Source organism: Catharus ustulatus, chromosome Z, assembly GCF_009819885.2.
Source record: "Catharus ustulatus isolate bCatUst1 chromosome Z, bCatUst1.pri.v2, whole genome shotgun sequence".
NCBI lineage: Eukaryota > Metazoa > Chordata > Aves > Passeriformes > Turdidae > Catharus > Catharus ustulatus.
The window spans coordinates 27,270,053-27,292,435 of record NC_046262.2 but is presented as its reverse complement, the minus strand read 5'-3'; the positions used below and the strand labels follow the sequence as shown (position 1 = coordinate 27,292,435).

The window sequence follows — 22,383 nt, the reverse complement described above, 5'->3', positions numbered from 1 at the left end:
GGTATGCATGCAAGGACAAGAAGAGGAATTTATTTACAGTTTGCAGCAGCAACCAGATGTCCAGCTGCTTCCTGGGAAGCAGGGCCTCAGTCCCTGTAGTGACTAACTGGGAAGACAAATGCCAAAACAAGCAACAGCCCTGCATCCTCAGAATTTATTGCAGTTCACAACCCTTTGGTCAACCTGGGTCAGCTGTCTCATCTGGGTTCCAATCCAACGCAGCCTACTCACCTTAGGGGTGAGAGGTATTTGGGGAGAAAGCCCTGACACTGCAAGGCCTGCTCAGCAATAGCCAAACACTGGAGTGATATCACTAGTGGTGTTATAAACCCTGCTGAACCACAGATACAAAGCACAGTATTACATGGGCCACTGGGAGAAAAACTAATTCCATCCCAGCTATAGCCACCACAATCACACAGCCAAACTACTGGCCAACTGCTGGCACAGTGAACCCCATAATAAGCACATGAACTGGGAAGGCAACACCTCATTTATCCAGGACAGAACCTGGAGAGACTGCATCCCAGTATGGAAATTATCTGTCACAATGAAACTGGAAAAGAAGGAAAAAGTTTATCTAATTTAGTGAACTAACTGAAAAAGATAATGAGGTGTATTTACCACACTGTGTCTTGCCATAAACATTCCGGCATGAATAAGAATTCATTTATAAATACATGATTTAAAGTAATCTAAAACATTTAAAATGCAATATAATTTATATTTATTGAACTGAAGTATTAAAACACACGCAGGCCAGAGGTGTGAAGATAGCTTTGTTAGCATGCTAATATGTTCTTCAGATGGTTTTGGCATTCTACTGCACAGTGATGTAGCTTATTTGTGCATCTATTTCATAACTTACAGTAATTTCACGAATACAAGCGCACCAATTTGACTAAGATTTTGCTCCTAAACCGGAAATGCGGCTAATAATCAGGAGCGGCTAATACAACCTCAGAAGTGCCTGCCAGAGTGCTGAGCCGAGCAGCTGCAAAGTCGGCATTTTGCGATTGTTACAAATCGCTACTCTGTTGCACCGCGGGTGGAGCCTGGCTCCCTGTAGGCAGCACGGGGGGCGGGGAGAGAGGCGGGAGAGCTCTCTTTCCTCCTCTGCCACAGCCCAGGGGAGAGACGGGGCGGGGGGCACCGCCATTGCCGCGGCCCGGGGAGGAGAGGGGGGACCCGGGCCGCCCCTACCGCGGCCCAGGGAGGTGGGGGGGAAGCCCACGCCGCCATTGCCGCGGCCCAGGGAGGGGGGTGGAAGCCGGCGCCGCCATTGCTGCGGCCCGGGGAGGGGGGTGGAAGCCGGCGCCGCCATTGCTGCGGCCTGGGGGGGGGGGGGGGGGAAGCCCGCGCCGCCATTGCTGCGGCTCGGGGAGCCGACGGGGTGCTTTGTCCCCGCCCACCGCCGCCGCGGCAGGAGCGGGGAAACTCCGTCCCTGCCCGCCGCCGGCGCCACGGGCGCGGGAAAGCTCCGTCCCCGCCCGCCGCCGCTGCCGTAGGAGCAGGGGAAGCTCCGTCCCTGCCTGCCACCGCGGGGCAGCGCCGACCCGGGGTGACCGAGCCCAGTGCCAGCGGCGGCCAGCCCCGAGCGGCAGCACCGGGCTGGGCCATCTGGCCCCGTCAGCGGCCCCTAGCGGGCCGAGCCTGCACAGCCTTAGCTCAGCCAGTAAACGCCGCCCTGCCACGGTTCTGTTACTAATTGCACGCGGGTCCTCGCTGCGAACGACAAAGCGGCTTATATTCGTGTGTGGCTTATCTATGGACAAAAACCGAAATGTTTGCCAACACCCAGAGATGCGGCTTATACTCAGTGCGGCTTGTATTCGTGAATTTACTGTAATTTTACATTCAAGGATAATACTGGTTCAACTTCATGTTCATTATTATTTGTAAAAGATGAGACTGTATCTTGGTACTACCTTCTTTTCTGAATAAATAATGAAGCTAAGAGTCAATTTAAAACCCTGTTAAAAATATTCAGAGGAAACTTTAAGACTCACTTATACCATTGTCTGTTTTTATCTTAAATCACTGCTTCTCCACTAAAAAGTTATTTTGATAAATGCTGCTGGTCCTATGTAATACTATAATGTGTGAGATAAAACATTAAGTAGAAATGATCACTATTTAAGAAGCTCAGTATGAGGCAGAGATCATCAACACAGAAGAAGACCAAAATGGAAACTTCTTTCAAACAGGTTTAAAACGCGGGTGGGATATGCTATTTTTGATCTTTCTTTCATAAAATTGCGGGAATCAATTAGAGAATCAAGTAGATTGGAAAAGGCCTCTGAGACATCGAGTCTTAAGCTCTGATCAAAAACTATGCTGTCAATTTGATCACGGCACTCAGCGCTACATCCAATCTTTCCTCAAACATCCCCATGGATGGTAAGCTCCCCATGTTCCTGGACAGGCCATTCCAATGCCCAATCATCCCTGAAGAAATTCCTCCTAATGTCCAACCTGAACCTCCCCTGATGCAGTTTAGGACTGTGTCCTCTTGCCTGTCACTGGTTGCCTGGGAAAAGAGCCCAGCCCCCACTTAGCTACACCCTCCCTTCAGGGAGCTGCAGAGAGTCATCAGCTCACCCCCGAGCCTCCTCTTCTTCAGGCTAAACAACTCCAGCTCCCTTGCCTGCTCCTCAACAGGACTTGTGCTCCAGATCCTTCCCCAGCTCCACTGCCCTTCTCTGGACATGCTCCAGCACCTCAATGTCCTTCTTGGACTGAGGGACCCAGAACTGGACACAGAACTGGTGCTGTGGCCTCTCCAGTGGGTATTCAATCAGCACAGAGCGACAATCCCTGCCCTGCTCCTGCTGGCCACACTATTGCTGGTACAGGCCAGGATGCCTTTGGTCTTCTTGGCCACTTGGGCAAACTCTGGGCCAGTGTACCTAGCACTGGGCCTTGTTGAGCCTCACTGGCCTTGGGCCATGATCCAGCCTGCCCAGATCCCTCTGCAGAGCCTTCCTGCCCTCCAGCACATCAACACTCCCACCCAGGTTGCTGCTGTCTTGGAATATACTGAGGGTACATTCAATCCCCTCATCCAGATCATCCACAAAGATATTGAACACTCAACAGAGATACTCAATAGAATAAAGATGTTAGCATCTAAAATGTTTCTAAACTATTCTTTCATTTGAAGGAATAAAAGGCATCTACACATGAAGAAATTGAGGTTTTTGATCTTCCTGTGAAATTCAGGCATCACACTGAAATTCAGCTACCATGGGAAGGACAGCAGCTGAATTTTAAACAGATAAAAATGAATTTATTCCATTGGAATATAGGCCTAACACTGGCATTATCATCTCTTGTCATGAGAATATTTTCAGGCAACTTGGAGAGTGATGATTGATTGAGACCCTGGATTTTAAACCCTGTATGAAGAAGAGATGAGCCTCTAAGCAGCAAATTTATACATCATCTGTATATCTAGACTAGACATGAGTGTTCATAAAAATAATCCATTGACCAAATGGTCCACAGGTTAAACAGATAAAAGCAAACACTGAAAGAGGCAGAGAAAATTACTTCAACTGACAGAAACAAAAGTATGTCTTTCTCTGTATCTTGTCTGGAAGAATATGGAAAATTCTAGTAAACTGCCACTGAAGGGTCTACCAGCATAATTTTACAGTAAATACACTTGCAGGATTATGAAATAGTATTTTGAACATGTTTTCACTTCTGTATAGTCACAACACAGCGCTGTTATGAAAACACTAGGAGGAGAACCCAGGGCTCCCATGCCCAAACTAGTGAAGGATGCTGCCTCTTATCTTATTTATCATTTTTTTCCATTTAGCTTACCATCGAGACGCAGGTAAAGGAAATTTCGAAATGCAAAGTAGTCTTCCATAATGGTCATGAGTGATGTCATTTGACAGAAAAGAAGCACACGATGGTTAGTAGCTCGTAACTTTGGTAGAATACGATCGAGTAGCTCAAACTTCCCTGAGGCCCGATAAAGTTCAGCTCTGTTGGAGAGAAGCAGCACAGTAAATGCCAGAATAAGCCCACATTTAAAAGTCTGTAGTCTTTATCATGTCAGAGTATAGCAAAAAAGACTAATTCATTTAATCTAAACATGACTGATTTCTTTAAAATTGCACATGTTGATTAAAATAAACACACGTGAAGTCCTGTTTCCTGATTTTTCTCAATTACAAAAATTGTTTGACTTTCAATCACTCAATTCTTTTTCATTATTTATTAAAACAAACATTACTTCTCAGCTAGATAAGCATTTTGTAAGTTAAGACATTCACCTGTTATTTTGTTTTCAACTGGCATTAAAAACAACTTTTAATTGCAACTGCAGCTTTAAACTGTATTCATCAATCATTTGTTGGAAACAGCTCCCCTCCCATTCAACTGTTGTTTATTGTCCACATTAACAGTGTTTAGCTGCTTTGATTAGCTACTCTTTTGTCTTCTATGCAAAGAACTGCAAAACTAGCACTATCACTGAAATTCAACCCATAACCCAGAAAATTAATAGAAATAAACAGAATGTCTAAATCACCACCACAGTGATACACTTTATAGATATAAGCTTCATGCAACTTTACTCCAACCTTGAGTCTGTACTCTAAAAATATGATTTATCATTAGCAATGGCACAAAATCCAGAAGATGTATAGCCTTCTGATATGCATATGTCTGTAATAAGCCAAAGACTAATCTGTTTAGGAAACCAGTATTCTGATATACCAGCTAAGGACACAAACAATCTGGTATACTAGATAAGGAAAAAAAAATATCATTAACACCTAAACATGAAGAAAGCTAGGTTGAGGATATACACTTCTAGTTCAGAAACGATCCATTAACTTGACAGTTGCACCAAGTGTCAAGAAAAACAAAGCAAATCCTTTTCATTTCAGATAATAGAAGAAATGATACTTTAATTTGGAAAAGAGAGAATAAAGAAGGAAAAGTTAAAAGCAAAAGTAACAAGAAGAAAATCCTAACAGCTATCGCTAAAGTGTCATCCCAATGAATTTCAGATGGCATATTATTCCAAAATAAGGGGAAAGGAAGACATGAGTCTTTTCTGTCTGCCATCCTGAAAGAGACAGACAGTCATGAAAAGATCTCATAGTACTTCTAGTACTATTAGATTCTGCTTTACATATGTGCCCTGTACTTCCTCTGCCTCTGTGACAATGCTTGAGTTTCCTAACATGCAGCTTCCAGAAAAAGAATCTGATTATTAATTCCCATACAACACTATGGACAGCAGGAAAAACAGAGAGTTACCCGTTAATGACACCATTGGAGTAGCCCAGATGTTCAGCAAAGGACTCCTGCAAAGTTATAAGCAATAAACATATTACAAACTACAAAGCAACCAAAAATTATCTGTTCTTATAGAAATCAAATTAAATACATGAGTATTGCAGGGTTTCAGTTCAATGATGTTCATACCCTTGGAAACCACCTTGTGGCAACAGTGCTCTGCCTAATGTTTTTTGTACTACTATTCAAAATTCATGATTTGCACAAGTGACTTCTGCAGCATACATTTTACCAGATTAAAAATACAGTAGAATACTTATCAATTTATACTAATCAGCAGAAAATCTATCTACAATTTACTCAATTTAATTACTCAGCATACAAGATCACAAAGAGTGAAAACTACTACTACAGTAATAACAATAATACCAATAACAATCATCATCATCATTACAGTAGGTACTTAATTATATTTTCATAAATTTGGCTATATTCCAGACATCTATGACACTTTCTCTCTTTTCAGATATATTCATATACCTAGGTCCTACTGAGCAATGCTGTATAGATAGCACATTTTTGCTGAAAAAACGAGATGGATGGAATAGAACAATTGTAGTTGACACTGTAAAAGATTAGCATTACATGTCTATACATGACATTTTGAACCAGTGTCTATAAATAACAAATTTAGTTTATGTGAATACCAAGTTGCTCTGGATTGTTTAAACTAGTAAAAAAAACCTTCACTTTTTAAAGACACTACTCCATAAAATTAGATACTTGAAAAACAGACTTTCGATTATCAATAAAAAGATGGCACTTATTGACTATAACACATATTTTTTTCAAATCTGTTCCTTTACATTATAAATTATGTGGACAGACACATCCCCTCCCACACATGTAAGTTTTAGCAGCAGTCTTCTATTATCCTAGCCATCTGAATAAAAACAACTCTCAAAACCAAGCCTATCAGTCTTACCTCAATGTGTTGAAACATGTACGGGTGATTGCATATCTTTCTCAATTGCATGATAGTGTTCATAAGAGTTTTTGCTCCACCTTTGCCCTATTGGCACAAACAATACAAACCAAATTATTAATTTCTTAGCTTACGAATATACCCTTTGAAAATATTCTCATCCCAAACCTGAACACTACACTGCTAATAAAAAAACATCCAAGAGGAAAGCAAAAAACAGCAAAACTCCCTAATAAACAAAAAAAAAAAAAAGCCAGGGCAAACCAAAACAACAAAAATCAAAAAGCTATTGTAGAGTTGTCTTGCTGTATAAATTCACCCGCCATAAGGATGATCTGTAATGAAAAAAAAAGATCTGGAAGTAATCCATGAAGTGCACTGCAGATGATACAATTCTTCCAAAGCCATCTTCCCCTGGCCCCTGGAACTTGCTATAATAGATAAGGTTTCCCAGATACCAAGGCAGAGCCAAATTCCTTAAGAATTTGGTCATTCTCTCAGTTCACCTTTAGAACTTTTCACTTAGATTGGATGCCGTTTTTTGTATTAACTTTTTATTGGCTGTAGTTTCAATCCCCCTTGAACTTATAAATATGACTGTCTTCCCTTCCTGTCCGAGAGAACCTGCTTGACCACCCTTCGCACGAAATAAAGATTCTTGTGGAACGCGTCAAGCAAGGCCTCCGGTCTTTCTCTGCTGGTTAATGGAGGCTCCTGAGAGATGGCTGATCGATATTAGCACTCTCAGGTCCTGGTAAAACAACTACCAGGGGCAAAAAGAAAGCTTACAGTGCACTACATTTCTACCTGCAGTGTTCTTGGTAAGAAGCACAGTATCTACTGTCCTGATAACTTATACTGTTTATTATGAAACCATACAAACTCCATAGTGTCTGAATCCTGTAACAGAAGTAACTCTAGCTGGATTCTTCTCAATTCCATAGTAACTTTTCCAGTCTGTTAACTCAATATATGGGTTTCTCACTCCAGGTCAAGTAAAACATCAGGCCAGAGGTACTAAAACTTTAAAGCTCACCAAATTCATGAGTCATCTTATTATTTACAGAAGCATATTCTCAAACCATACACTATAATTAATCTTGTAGAGCGAGGACACTCATCAGACAGTCAGGTGTGCTAGACCAAACTGTACAGTTAAAAACTAACAGTGGCTGGTCAAGGTAAGTTTAAGAACATCGTACTGCATTAACATTGGCAAAAACTTGTTGCTTTCAAATGCTATTTTGGTTTTTTGCCATTTTATAAAAATGTAATCAGAGTGGCATCAATAGTCCAAGCTTACTATATGACTAACTTCAGATTTATTTTTAAAATCTCAGCTAAACAATTTACTAATTTTAAGGTGCAAACTAGGGGAAAATAGAAAATTTGATTATAACAAATACTATCAATATCCTAGTCCTTTCTTGGAATTACACTGAAATCATAATTTTCATCTAGAACAGAGATTTTCCATTTGAAGGGGGTACACCATATATTTAAAACTTGGTTTTGTTCTTTTCAAGATCGTCTCAAATTTGCTCCAAAAAACAATTTTCTACAGCTTTCCATCTGAGTGAATTGTCTCTAATCTCAGTTGAGTCCAGGCCAGAGCTGCAGAAAGACAAGATTTTTTTCTTAACATAATGGTTGTTGGATCATTGAAGCCAAGCGGTCTACAACCACCTCCCTCTGCTGACAATAGGTAGCAGTGATAACAGAGCTTAATTTAACATTTAAAGAAAAACGTTATTTAAGAGAGGGTTGCAAGAAGAGAAAAATTTTAGCCTCTTGGGGAGAGAGGAAGGAAGGGAAACATTCAGAAGACAGCAAAGGCAATTTTGACTGGTTAACCACAAAGCTGGGTAGAGAAACAGGTAGGACAAAATATACAAAAGAGTCTGAGTACATGAAAGAGACCAGAAAAGGAAGCAGAAGACTGATACAAAATGAAATTTTTAGGGCAAATATAAAGACATCAAACTGCAAAACTGCATTAAAAATACAACTGAGGAACATGAACTAATGTCTAAAAAGTGTTCAAACTATGAAGATGCATTTCAATATCTGGTGAAAAAGAACCTTTTTTCTGGAGTTTAAGTAAGCACCAGTCAAGACAATAATTTGACTGCAAAGAACTAGAAAGGTGAAGTAAGATACTGAATAGAGAAATCACCTACTGTACCAAGGCAACATGAAAAAGTCTTATGGAGAGACTGACTGTATGCGCACTGCATCACAACAGAGACACAAGAGGGTGTAAACTGAACCTCTTAAATTCTAGATATTCTGCAGAGTCTGTTCTAAGTATTTCACATTTAATACAGTATTTTAAATTTGTTATCACATGAAAAATTGGTGAATGCCAATTTCTTTATATTGACTGGCTCAAACCCTATGACAGCATAATCAATGTTTACTACATACAAAGTCTAACTCTGACTATATGACTTTGAATCTTACTGATCTCTTAAAGACTTTTGTCACCAGCAGACCTTGTAAGAATGAACGCAAGAATACAGTCCTAGCTGACTGAAACAAAACTCATCTAATAGCTGTGGAAAACAAGACAAATGACCTTCTGTAGTCATAGCTGCCACAATCACAATTATTCAGATATACTATTGAATTAAGCTCAAAGGAAACGCATTTTCTCAAACACTGCCTGTTTGTAGGAAAGCATTGCAACTACACTGAAAACAAGCAGTATCTTCTCCTCTGAATAGCTGCAGTCTTGTAACTGAAGTGCATGCCTGAAATTTCTCCTCCCATGAGAGATATCTGCAGTAAGAGCATACACTTTAATTTTATAAAACAGGATTCATATTGTTAATATGTTTACTCAGGATACATTATTTCCGTTATATTTTAGTCTTTTGTATACCTTCTTGTCCTTTTCAGAACCATCTGTGAGAAGGATTCCCTTGGCTTGCATGTGACGGTACAGGATCTTTTGAAGAGCTGACATATCACATTTGATCACATATTCCACCTGGCGTAAAAAAAAAAAAAAAAAACAAAATAAATAAATATGTTGACATACTCATGTTAGTAAGGACTAACTGCAGGTTCTTGGCATTCTAGAACAAAACAAAATAACCTCTACTAATCTTTTATCTGTACCATAATGCCACACAAAATTTCCATGACCAGCAGGCCAACTGCAAGCATAGAAATGAGTATGAGGCTGTCATAGAAATGCACCATTTTCCAACATCCACTAAAACACAGGAATGTAATACCTGTGTTACTGTATGACCCCTATATTCAGCCTGACTTGTTCAGCTTCGTAAAACTAGGCTTTAACTGCATACTAGATTTAAAAACAGTAACAGAAGGACTTCTCACACCAATTTAAGGTAATTTTTTCAACTGTCCAATGTCCAGATTATAGTCACTATTTTTTTAGTAATTTATGTCAAATTAAAACTAATATAGTAATGCCAGGGACTCGAAATCTTTCGAGCTGTGAATAAAAGACAATGCATAAGATTCCTAATGTTTAACAAATAAACAGGAAGAAAATTATCAGGTTATTTTCTTCTCAGAAAGAAAGGAGTATAAACTTCTTAAAGAGAAGTGACTTTCTTCAGCAGCTTCTTTACCAATATTGGCAAAAGCAAATGGACCTGATTAGCAGGCTTCAGTCCCCAAGTTCAATCCTCATGGTTGGATAACCTCCTTTTTTCAAGATAATGGCAACAAAAAGAAACATGGTTTTCTGTGTATGAGTGTGTATCCAACTAGAAAAATTTCCCTTTCCAATGCCTATTATTGGATTAATCAAATACAGTGGCTTGATTTCAGTATATATTCAAATACAAGCATCTTTTACTCTCAAATAAATGCTTCTGAGGGTACTGAGGATTTGACATTTGAAGGAACAGAAATTTCAACAGCAGTAGTGTTGACATGATTATAAAGATGAAAAATAATTTCAAAATGTCTCTTTGTATTGTCTCTAAGCTTCTGTACAGAGTTCTTCATCCATTTAGCCAATCAGCTCATAACATATCCTACAAATATTTCAGTTTGGAATGGTTTTAATCCAGTTTACCTTAAATCATTCCTTCAAATTTCCTTTTTTGTTGTTGTTAGTGTTTTTTTTTGTTTGTTTTTGTTTTGTTTTGGTTTTTTGGGATTTTTTTTTTTTTTTTAGTTGCTGTTGTTATTCTGGGTAGAGAGATGTAGAATTGCAGAGGAGGATATAGTGGGACAAAATGAGTTACCCAGAAATAAAAACAATTACACCTTTGAAATCAGAAAATAATTTTATGTTCTGAATTTAAATGCCATTAGTTAAAAAAAATTTTGCAATTTTAACAAGACACTTCACAGAACTCCTGCAATGATAACACAGGACCAAATTGTGCTTGCTTTATAAAGTGCAGTAGTCCTTTAGAAATTTCAGTAAACTAGCTTCAACCCAGTGCAAGGAGGATGGTACAGGACAGAATTCTATCCTCAGTGCATGGTTGACCATAAACTGAAACCAGACTCTAATGCAAAGAAGCTGCATATCTTAACAACAAACACATTTAAAGTTGGTGAAGAATACTGAGAAAGCAGACACTTCAGGTAATCAGGCTTCCGCAGTGGCCAGTTTTCTCTGAAGAGGTATAAATAAACAAACACTAAAGAAGTCCCCTCCTGCAAAATAAATCTGAAAAAAGGATATTATTTAATGCTTAGAAAGAGTATTAAATCCCTTCCAAAACTTGTCTTATTGCAAACCTTTTCTGGCAGTTGAGACTCAACCTCCTTCTTCAGTCTTCTCAGCAAGAAGGGACGAAGGACTTTATGGAGACGACGGATGATCAGAATAGTTTCTTCCTCATTTAAGTCCACCTAGAGAAGTTTATAAAAGTCACTACAAGGCAGCTCAAATATATTAGGTAATATGTTCTCTCGTATGCAAAATTAAGAATGTAATTTTTTGCATCTTTCAACAAAACTGACTCTGAGTCAGGAAGTTCACTTTAAACATTAGAATTCTGGGATAATAAAAAGTGTCCTTTTATTTATGTTAAATCCCTAAGTACCAGCACAAGTTCAAACACTAATCCTTCTGTATAAGGTCTTTTCTGTTTTCATCAAAGTGGTTTATTTTTATCTTTTAAAAATACACAGCCACAGTACCCTTTCTCCAGTCATGGCAAATGGAGCATTGAACCACTGTTCAAAGGTGCTGCAGCTCTTGAAAATAGTTGGAAGAAGGAAATTGAGAAGAGCCCAAAGTTCAGGCAATTTGTTCTGCAAAGGAGTCCCGGTCAGCAGGATTCGCCGAGGGGCCACGTAGTGAGTGTTCAAGACCTGAGTCAGCTTGCAGTGATGGTTCTTCATTCGATGGCCCTCATCTACTATCATGTACTTCCACCGAATCTGAAAGAAAAACAAAAGTTGACAAACCTAGAAAAGGCCAGACTTCGTCAAATTCCTCCCAAAAATTAAAAAACAAAAGTACTTAAAGCCTGAGACACCAATCAGTCTCAACCTTCAGGAAAGTCAAATCAACCATTATGCAACTACCAGTGTCCTTGCTAGCAACAAACAGAGACAAGCACTGCTCAATCTGATGTTGAATTCTGACTGGAACTGAAACAACTAACTGCATATTCCTTCCATTTCTGGGAAAGAGATTGGAATTACTGGTTTTTCAAGGGCAGAATATGGTTCACAGTGGAAGAAAAAAACCACATCAATTTCAAATAACTATCTGTGTAACAAGAACCTTGACAGGAGACAAAAGCATTTTCAGATAAAGTATGCTCATAAATAACAGCAACCATGAACTTTGTTTCAGCTAATCTTATGTTTTCACTTGAGAAGGAAGCAGCATAACTAAAATCATCTCATTTACTGCATTTTCATCTAAAGTTTCTATTTCTTAATATGAAATCAAAAATGCAGTCACAGCAGATGTTGACAACTGTTGTTCAAGCTCACTGTTACCACCTGTAATACAACATGGACAGTCAACACAAGTGCCACACTGACCATATGACTAGGAAGGCCTCCGTTTGCACTTTTACAGGTGCTAACTAAGTCCATTTCCCAGGACAGGAGGGGTGGTAGAGTGCTGTCCTTCCTATCTTTCAGAAAGATAATGAAAAAATAAAGGAAAAGGAACATTATGTAGTCTCAAGCTGTTTTCAAGTATTCAGAATGATGCTAAGAAAATGCACTGCCTTTGTGTTAGGGAGGACACACAAGTAAAGTGCAGTAAATATGCAGCATGTAACAGATGAAGTGAAAAAAACCAATAAAACAAGAGGAGTACCAACACTGTTTCTCTGTATAGAAAAATATCTCTGCTTTATGTGTACATCAAATAGCCTTACAGTACAGTAGGTCTTTTAAAATTCATTATATTTGATATCTACCTGTAGAAAGACAGTGAGCCCCTAAGAAGTGCAACGTGTAGACTCTTTAGAGAACAAATTCATGATATAGGTAACTATTTAGTTATGTGAGGAAAAGTGACCTTAGCAGGAAGGGCCCTAATAAAAGTGAGCTTCAGGACAGAAAAAACAGAAAAAGTTAAAAGTCACTGGAACAGGTCAGGCTGAATGTTATACAGAAGTGAAAAAAGTCACGCTCTTCCAAGGACAAGTAGGTATATACAGTACAGGCAGAATGACACAATTTCACAAAGGAATTAGTCCCCTGGCCACATTTGCGAAAATCCTAATGTTTACATAAGGTAGATCTGTGACTGAGAAGTTTAATCATAAACTAAGAAATAGGAATGCAAATGAAAGGGTTAACTTTTATTGAAGGACAAAGCAACTGAGAATTTCCCTATAAAACAAATATGTGTTCTGTGGTATGCACCACTTGAAGGTGTCTGGGTCTTGCTGTAGAGATATAATAGTTAAAATTACCTTAGCAAGGATATGTTTGTCCTTTATTATGTATTCATAAGTTGTTAAAAGAACATTGAATTTTCCACTTCGAAGCTGAGGAACAAGTGAGCGGCGCATTGCAGGTGTACCCTAAAAGAGAGAGACATATGAGTTGTTATTCTTTGATGAAGAAGGAATATTGTTTTTATGAATGAGCAGACAATGAGCAACCAGATGAACCTGCAATCCTACCACACTGTGAATAATACACAGACATAATTCCACATCTTCTCAGAGTGCTTTCCCTAAACTGCTGCTAGACTGTAAAGCTACTTATGGGGGTCATGGAAATAAAAAACCCGTGGTCTGGTCTCCCTACAAATTGCTTGGTTATATCACTACTACATTAAAAAGTATTTACCTAGGAATAAAATATTAGGTAGTTATCATTCATAACTCTCAGCAGAAGCCTGGCTAATGTATAATTAACAATTTTATTCTGTATTTTGTACATTTACAACTGTGATTTACAGTTGTTTTACTTCTACAGTCTTTCACAGTTTATAATAGCCTTCTTAGTATGATTAACTCACACTGCTTAGTATCTGATATACATGACAAAACCCAATGAGCAGATAACTTAAAATCACAGAGGACAAAGACAGAGGCAGAGGAAAAATGGTCTCTAGTTCTCATTCCTTCAATTCTACACTCATATAAAAAGAAAATCAAACCTTGTAAGATATCTTCACCACAGAAGGAGCCCATTTGTCAAATTCGTATGTCCAATTGGATAAAGTCCTATATAGAGATTATAGAGAAAAAGTAACATATTTCATCATCTCCAGATCAAGCATTTATAGATGTTTCCAAGTGGTTGCCAGCTTTTCAACACATTTTATGTAATCAACACCCATAAAGAACAACATATTTTAAAAATGCACTTTATATACTGCAATAAAATACAAGGATCTCAGAGGGAAGTAGCCAGAAAAAAATGTGTGTTTATATTCAGGATCCTTTTAGAAACCAGTAAAAGTAGTTTTTTACATGCACCTCTATACTTTTGAACGTAGTAACAATAAGAATAGTAGCTGTGGACAAAAAACAGATTTGTAAGTTCTTTTATACTCATCATCCAAAAATGGACATTACAGCTTTTCAAATACAGCCCAATGAAATATATATCAGACTTCATCTGTGCTCTACTTGAGCAGAACTACTCATAGTCCCACCGCCTCCACTATGAGAATCCATTCTCGCATTGTTTCTGCTGTTTGATCCCAACAAAAATGTTGCTATAATGAAGCTAACTGCTATCATGAGACAACAGCAAAAAACAACCTTGAGGTTTTTCAGCTGCTTGCTTTTTTTTCCCTTCTTAGTGGACGAATGATGGCAGCAATACCAGCAACGTAGAAAAGACAGAAACAGTCAGCTTTCAAAATGTATACAACAAAGAACTTTCAGCACCTCTCACTTTAAAAAAACCCCAAGGGTAGTTAAAAGAAATAAAATTTTTTACTGTGCCGATATGAACACTGACAATAGTAACACTCCCACTATTTTTGTTTTGTAGCTCTTCTCCCAGGTGTTTCTTTTCAAACTAAGCTTATAATTTGTATTCATACTGTTAGGCACACTTGTGGCATTTATCTCAGTTAATCAGTTACTACTGCAGCATAGCAAGAAGACAGGACATCTCAATAAAGATCAAGAGATGACAACAAATCAAATTTATCCTAATTCCAGAACAAATTTGCATGCTCAGCACAACTGGTGGACAAATTTGCTAATGAAATTACATGGGAATCTCTCAACACCAATCAAGTTCAATTACCTATGAAAATAAGAAAATAACTCCTCAACATCCTATGAGAGTTCTACAATGACTGGTATTTTTTATTCAAATCACTAAAACCCACAAGAAACCTTTGAAGAAAGGAAAATGCATTAAAAAAATTGTAAAACTAGCAGCATTTTGGAAAGTACAAGTGTGTAGGGGGGCAGGCAGCACAATAAGCAATCATAATCTGCACACCTGACAAAAGTGTGCATATCAATCAAGGCTACACATATCTAGGGCTACCTACATAGTACTTAAAAGATCAACTTCATTGAAGCATGCTTGCATGGTATCAGATGAGGCACAGCTGCTTAAAGAATTAAGCAACAGATTTTTAGTATCAGAGTTAACAGCTGAGAGGTGAAGTGCATGAATGTTACAGGAAAGAAAAAACATCCCCCTCTTTTGGCCCAAGAGTGAATTACAGTAAATTCAATACAGTTTGCTAAAATCAACAGAATCAAATGTTTTACCAGTCTTCTGGTTTTGCCAGTGTGTTGTGTTCCAAATAAACCAATATGCAATGCTTAGGACAGTAATGGCAGAATGAGATCCACTACTTACGACAAGGGAACAATGATGAGATAGGGGCCATTGAGTCTCTTGTGCTCCATCAGGTAAGTGATGAGAGCAATCGTCTGTATTGTCTTTCCTAGTCCCATTTCATCTGCCAGAATTCCATTCAGATTGTTATTATAGAGAGAAACCATCCATTCCAGTCCCTGGAGCTGAAATCAACAGCAAGAGTTTCAGTTATTTAAAACCCACAAAAAAAATTCATAATAAATCAGGATTATGGAACTAATGTGCTGATGTCTCTGTCCACTTACAAGCTGGATTTCCTTTAGTAATATTATATGCACAGGGAGCCCTGACTATCCTTACATGGAAATCATCATTCCTGTTTAAAACATTCTGTAAGATGAACTTAGATTTCACGTAGAAAAGTTTTACTACTGCACACAAAGCAACATAGGCACACATAGTAAGACTCATAAACACCGCTGCAGGTATTTGTTCCTCAATTTCAACACTCTCAAATGGTAAAACTTTCTGTGTGTATTTCATGGCATTTGCTGGTGTCTATTGAAATCTTTCTAAACCAAACTCATCAGCACAAAAGACAAAGCCTCACATTTGCCAACTGTATCACTGGCATGCTAAAGCTCTTGTAGCACATGTGAACTTAGTCTGCTGTCCAAAGACGTCAGAGCAGGCCACCTTTGTCCAAATATGCCTTGTGTATAAAATTCCAGAGCTGGAAGGAAGCCAGAGCTCTGCAGCTTAGCAATGTCTACATAACAGAATTTCACACTCCAAGGAATACCGCTAGAAAGCACAATTCTTTTGTCAGACAGATTTCCATGTGTGCGTATCACATTACTGATGGAGGCATGAAATTTCTGCTTCTCATATCCAGAGTTTTAGTGTGTCTCATGAATGGTGAGAGCAAGAAATTAGGTGGCCTGAGAAAGTTCAGAGGGAAAACTCTACAATACACTCTTGAAGTAATCATCTGTTCTCCTTGCAAGACAGTATCCAAAAGAATGTTGCCAATTTACTGGCTTTGCATACAGTAATTTCACAACTATAAGGCGCACTGGATTATAAGGCGCACCTCTGGGATTCGGCAAATTTCCGAACTTTGTCCATATATAAGGCGCACCGGACTATAAGGCGCACTTTTTTTTTTTTGCAGTGAGGATCTACATTCAACAAAGTAATGAATTAGTAACAATCACACCAGCCCTGCTGTCTTGGGTTACAATACAGGATGTGATCAAAGTATCTATTCTATCTGTTGTGACCAGGTGGGGTAGTGATCCTTATCTCTGCGGGAGATACTCTGCTAATGGGCCATCCCACTGAAACCAGTAGGGCATTGTTCTTTATCTTTGCACCCCTCATCCTTCCTCCAGAGAGTTATCTTCTGCTAATGGTCCACTGAGTCCTACTGTGTGACTGATAAAATTACCTTATCCCATTGAGAGTTGCTCCAGCTAGGGGCGAGAGCCAAGCCTTTCTTACCTAGATAAAAACTGAAATTCTGGGACACCAAGTTGCCCTCTTTTCCCTGGACTCCAGAGTAAAACCGGACTTTTTTTCCATATCATCGCTGGACCTTCGAAGGGAGGCTCCACCCTTCTACAAGACCAATGCTTCAACATCTGTCACTGCAGGAGGACTGTAGTCACCATTTAATGGGACTGCTACCAACCCCGACTGATGGGTGTCACCCTGATGGGGTGTCAGGTTGTGCTCTGACTTTGTGTCTTAGTTTGGAGGACAGGTGTCTGCTAAGAAAGGCAGGAGCCTCCCTTTGAAATAGAGAATGCAAACCCCCTCCCTCCAAATTATTATAATTTGGAAATCAAGGGGCTTTCAGGTAAAGATATGGGAATCAGGAATAACAGTTCTTTACTAGGGAAATTAAAATAGATATACAGCACTACAAAGAAACAAACTCAAAACCCTGACAAAGTCAGAGTATAACCTGACACCCCGTCAGGCAGGGTGTTGGTAGCAGTTTGATTCAATAATGGCTGTGGTTTAGTTGAAGCAGTGGTCTTGTAGAAGGGTGCAGTTTCCTTCCAGAGGTCTAGTAGTGATGTGGAGAAATCTCATTTTTTTCCAGAGTCCAGTAGAGAAAGGCCTACTCAGTGTCCTAGAATTTCAGTTTTTATCTAGCTAAGAAAGGCTTGGCTCTTGCCCCTGGCTGGAGCAACTCTCAATGGGATGCAGTAATTTTACCAGTCACACAATGGGACTCCATGGGCCATTAGCAGAAAACGACTCCCTGGAGGAAGGATGAGGGGTGTAAAGATAAAGAACAATGCCCTACTGGTTTCAATGGATGGCCCATTAGCAGAATATCTCCCGCAGAGATAAGGATCACTACCCTACCTGGTCAAAACAGATAGTGATAGAATAGATACTTTGATCACATCCTGTATTGCAACCCAAGACATTTTGTCAGGGTTTGGGGTTTGTTTCTTTGTAGTACTGCATTTCTATTTTAATTTCCCTAGCAAAGAACTGTTATTCCTAATTCCCATATCTTTGCCTGAGAGCCCCTTAATTTCAAAATTATAACTTGGAGGAAGGTGGTTTACATTCTCCATCTCAAAGAGAGGCTCCTGCCTTTCTTAGCAGACACCTGTCCTCCAAACTGGGACACATGCCGAGCCCCGCTGAGCCCCCTGGCCCCGCGCGAGTCGCGCTCCTCCCACCTCCCAACCCCTGCCAAGCCCCACAGCCCCACATGGTTCAGCTCACAGCTCACACTTCTGGGATGGTAAATTTCCAAACTTTGTACATATATAAGGCGCTCCAGAGTATAAGGCGCACTTCCGGGTTTGGACCAAAGTTTTAGTGAAAAGGGTGCGCCTTATAGTCGTGAAATTACTGTACATAAGCACTGATTCATATTTATCATTAAGTCATTCCAGCTGACTGGATTTTGTCCTGTCACTGTATGTATCACCAACAAAATCACTTCAGAATTGAGAAGAGGAAAAGCCACTTTGTCTGCATCATTATTCTCTATGTAGAGAGACATACACACACACAAATAATGTCCTGACTAGAGAAAAGATGCAGGGTGTTGGAGTTAACTAGAAAGTTGTACGATAGCAGAAACAGAAAGAAAGAAGAAGTAGTAGAAAATATGCATCAAGGACATTTTCAATCACACATGAATCTAGCTTATACCAAAGTTCTGACGTATCTGTAGAATGTCTGTATTATTCAAGCAGTATATATGTAACATTATCTGTGGCAGGTGTCATTGCTTTGTCCATACTTCCAAATTCTAACCTATTAGAGCCTTTGTATGTTTCCACAAATGTTCAGTTTGCCTTTTGAAATATCCCACTGAAATGCTGGGCATAATTCCAAGTTTTAGGCATTTTATTGTTTTCAAGATTTCTCACCTGATAATGTTTTAATGTGCCATTAATAAGAAGGGAAGACTGCTTTTCCACCCTTTCGGTGATTGCATGAGCAACGGTGTAGTAGGACTGAGACCCTCTAGCACTATATTGCATGCTATATTCATCATCCACATCTTGTTTGGCTGTCCTGGAAGGCAGAAAAAAAATTTGAGTGAATTCCTACAAACAAGTATTTTTTGACCATGGCTTACATGCATATGTCTAAAGAAACAGTTCAAGTCCTCAGTTGTGAGTGAGGTGAGTACACCAAAGGGTGCAAGATTATAAAAAGTATACAATTAAATGATCATGTTCCGTCTCCTGCAGATATTTATACCAGAGAAGTGCAACAAATCACTAATCTAGAGGAAACTACTCTTGTGAAAAGCCACTGTAAGAAATCATAGTTCCTGATAAACAGCACTTAAGGAAGACTCACTCAATTATTTGCTTTGCATCTTTCTCAGAAACTTCCTCACTGTTAGGATCCAGGAGTATCTTCTCATCTGTTTCTAATTTGCTTGATTCTTCTTCCTCATCCTACAGAATACAGAACAAGAACAGAAGTGCTGGAAAGTGTAATGCGTTCCTCAGTCATACTTTCAACTGGCATTCTCATACTGGTAGCTTTAATTGGTCAGTGCTTTATAACAGACATCTGAATCATAAGGTTCAAATTATGCCTATTTTGCAACAAAATTGCACTGCAGCATAACAAAATGACGAATTTTTGACATACATTAACCAGTAGGAAATCATAGTACTTTGAAATAAAAACGAATTTCCCATTTAATGATCTTACTTTCCAAAGGCTTGCTCTGACTACCATATTCATGGAGAGTACTCTAATACCATTTTTATTTGTTTGTTGCAGTCTAGATGTATGATAAGGCTTAAAAATCTGCCAAGCACTACTGCTTTAGGCATCTAGTTTCTTAATTTTTAAAAACTAGTTATTTTTACTTTTTCTGAAATAACCTGTAGATAGTAAACAACTTAAAATCTCACTAAGTGAGATTCTAAAATCTGACAGGCATCATACCCTCCTCTCCTATCTTAATACCAATAGGCATGTAGAATTACCAGAAATTACTCTACAGATACACACCATAACCTCATACGGTCCAGTCAGTTTCAGTGGTTGTTTGGTATAGCTGTGTAAAGACTGCTAAACTTAGGAGATCTGAGTACTATACCTAGTTCTGCTACCAGGCTGTTGACTGAACGTGGCCCTGCTCTATTCCCCACTTCTGTTCTCATTTAGAAAGTATTTACCTGAAAATGCTATGTAAGTATCACTATTCATTACTCATAGTATGATTTTTTAAATCACCATCCAAATACTGAATCAAATAAGCCTACCCTGAAAAGTCTGAATATAAATCCCTGGCATAATCTCTAATATTTAATAAACATAATATATAAGTAGTAACCACGTTATTTTACTGCCTATAAAACCTTGCATAAACCAATGCAGAAACCTTGAAAATGTTAATTTCATTCAGCACAAAGCCACAACTCAGCATTTTCTGAGACGTATTTTAAAATAGGAACCTCCTTAATTCTCTGGTTCATTATTATTAATAATCAGAGTAAAATATCTGCTCTTTCTAAGCACAATTACCAGTTAGGCATTCATAGTGTATATAAAGAACAACTGCTATAAATCAAGAACTACAGAATCAATTAATTTTCCTGTTTGTATTAAAGCACCTGCACATCTGCTATCACTTCCCCTCTCTTCATTATGAAGATGGGAAAAATTAAATACGAAGTAAGCACTTGTTTTTTACTGTATTGTCACAGTATTTCTTTTTAAAGATACATACCTCCTCTTCATATTCAGAACCACTTTCATCTTCACTGTCTGATCTGGGAGCAACTTCATAGCTGTACAAAAATGACAGAAAGAATTTGAATTACAATTAAAAGGAGGAGGTAAAAGGTTCAATACAACTCCTACTCAGCTTACATACAATAAATTAAAACAAGAATAGAATCTGTAAACAAGAAAGGAAGTATAACATGAAAAATACGAATGCAAGTAGAAAAACCAGTCTACTTGGTATACTAACTACTTACCCAGGGTTCATTTCCAGCCAAGCATCTAACTGACTTGCTTTGGGTGCTTCTGGTCCAAGAAGAACTTTTCCTGTTTCAGTGTGTGTCACTTTGACTGGAAGGTCACTCATCTGACTGCTCTCATCTATGGGCTAAAAAGTCAAGACACATTTTACACCAAAAGAGAACTGAACTTCTTGCATAATAAAAAGAACTAACAGCACTATCAAAACTCCAGCTCTGAACAACCACTAAAATTTTGCTACTAGATGCTACACTTTCCCACTAAGCAAATACTGAGTCACAGTGTTTCTGTGCGTAAGATATGCTATGTGACATCCACAAATATATCCCTGTATCCCAAGTAAATTAACAAGAACAGTATGGAAAAGAATACACTACTGGTTGCTGCGAATCAAGACATAAGGTATGTATTCTTATAGGCATTAAATCCTGTTACTTATACCAACAGACATCTGTAACAAAAAATATAAAGTGACTTTTCTTTTTTTAAGAAATAAGAATCAAACAATTCCATTGACTTTCTAAGTAAAGGCCTTTTAAAGATATACTGTCCTAACTTATTCAACTAAATTGATGAAACACCTGTAAGAAGAAAATCTCTTACTTATCTGTGTTGTAACAAAACTACAATAATATAATCACTCTGTATGTTATTTCTTTGCCCTGTTAAATCACAGATTTTTTTACTTCAAAAACTTCTTGCCTTCTAATACTGTTTCTACCCGAGAATATTTTCCAAATAGATACATATGAGCAAGAAAAACTAATTCTAAACAGTTCTAAACGCAGTGACTGACAGAGTACCAAACTTTGCCAATTTCCATTAATACTGAAGTTACAGGAATGTTCTGTACATTTTTCTTGTGCAAATACAAATATATGAATATATTTTACTGTAACTCTTAACTGCATTAGCAGAACTATCACTTTCAAGTACAAAAAGAGAGCAGAAGTAAAACAATTAACACAATTCTGAAGTCTTTATATAAAAATTAAATGGAATAGAAAAATTGCACTAAGAGAAGAGCTTTGAATGAGGCAGCATACGCTCTGCTACTTTATTTATTTAATTATTATATTATCTGAAGAATGACACAGAAAAACTATTCATTTCCATTTGCTTTTGAAGAAGAAAACACTGTACTCTGTCCTGTGGCTGAAAGGTAATTACATGTAATGTCAACAATGAATTGTTCATAAAGATGAGAAGATGGATTTTATGGTGTTTACAAGCTATAACTAGAAAGCAAGTAGTCTACATACAGACTGCAAGAAAAATATTTCTTGCAAACACATTACAAAACTGAGAGGCAGATTTCATCACACTCAGTGATACACTGGATATACAGTTCATTTTAGTCTTTGATTTTAGGAATAGTGAGAGGCTAGCATAAATGTTAACCTAGGTAATTATAATTTCTGTTTATA

The 22,383-nt window shown here is 38.3% G+C and overlaps 1 protein-coding gene across 5 annotated transcripts in view; it reads right to left on the bottom strand.

The window, feature by feature from the left end:
* The window catches only part of SMARCA2 (SWI/SNF related, matrix associated, actin dependent regulator of chromatin, subfamily a, member 2), a 125,011-nt gene that overhangs the window by 52,158 nt on the left and 50,470 nt on the right, over nt 1-22,383 (bottom strand). For all 5 annotated transcript variants that reach the window (XM_033085486.1, XM_033085490.1, XM_033085489.2 and 2 more), the window contains 13 exons: nt 20,953-21,083; nt 20,700-20,760; nt 19,310-19,410; nt 18,871-19,018; nt 15,503-15,666; nt 13,827-13,893; nt 13,132-13,242; nt 11,387-11,629; nt 10,982-11,095; nt 9,132-9,239; nt 6,248-6,334; nt 5,284-5,330; nt 3,832-3,998 (listed from right to left, as the gene is read on the bottom strand). In XM_033085486.1, coding sequence (XP_032941377.1) covers nt 3,832-3,998; nt 5,284-5,330; nt 6,248-6,334; nt 9,132-9,239; nt 10,982-11,095; nt 11,387-11,629; nt 13,132-13,242; nt 13,827-13,893; nt 15,503-15,666; nt 18,871-19,018; nt 19,310-19,410; nt 20,700-20,760; nt 20,953-21,083 — 1,549 coding nt within the window. The remainder of the gene's footprint in view (nt 1-3,831; nt 3,999-5,283; nt 5,331-6,247; nt 6,335-9,131; nt 9,240-10,981; nt 11,096-11,386; nt 11,630-13,131; nt 13,243-13,826; nt 13,894-15,502; nt 15,667-18,870; nt 19,019-19,309; nt 19,411-20,699; nt 20,761-20,952; nt 21,084-22,383) is intronic.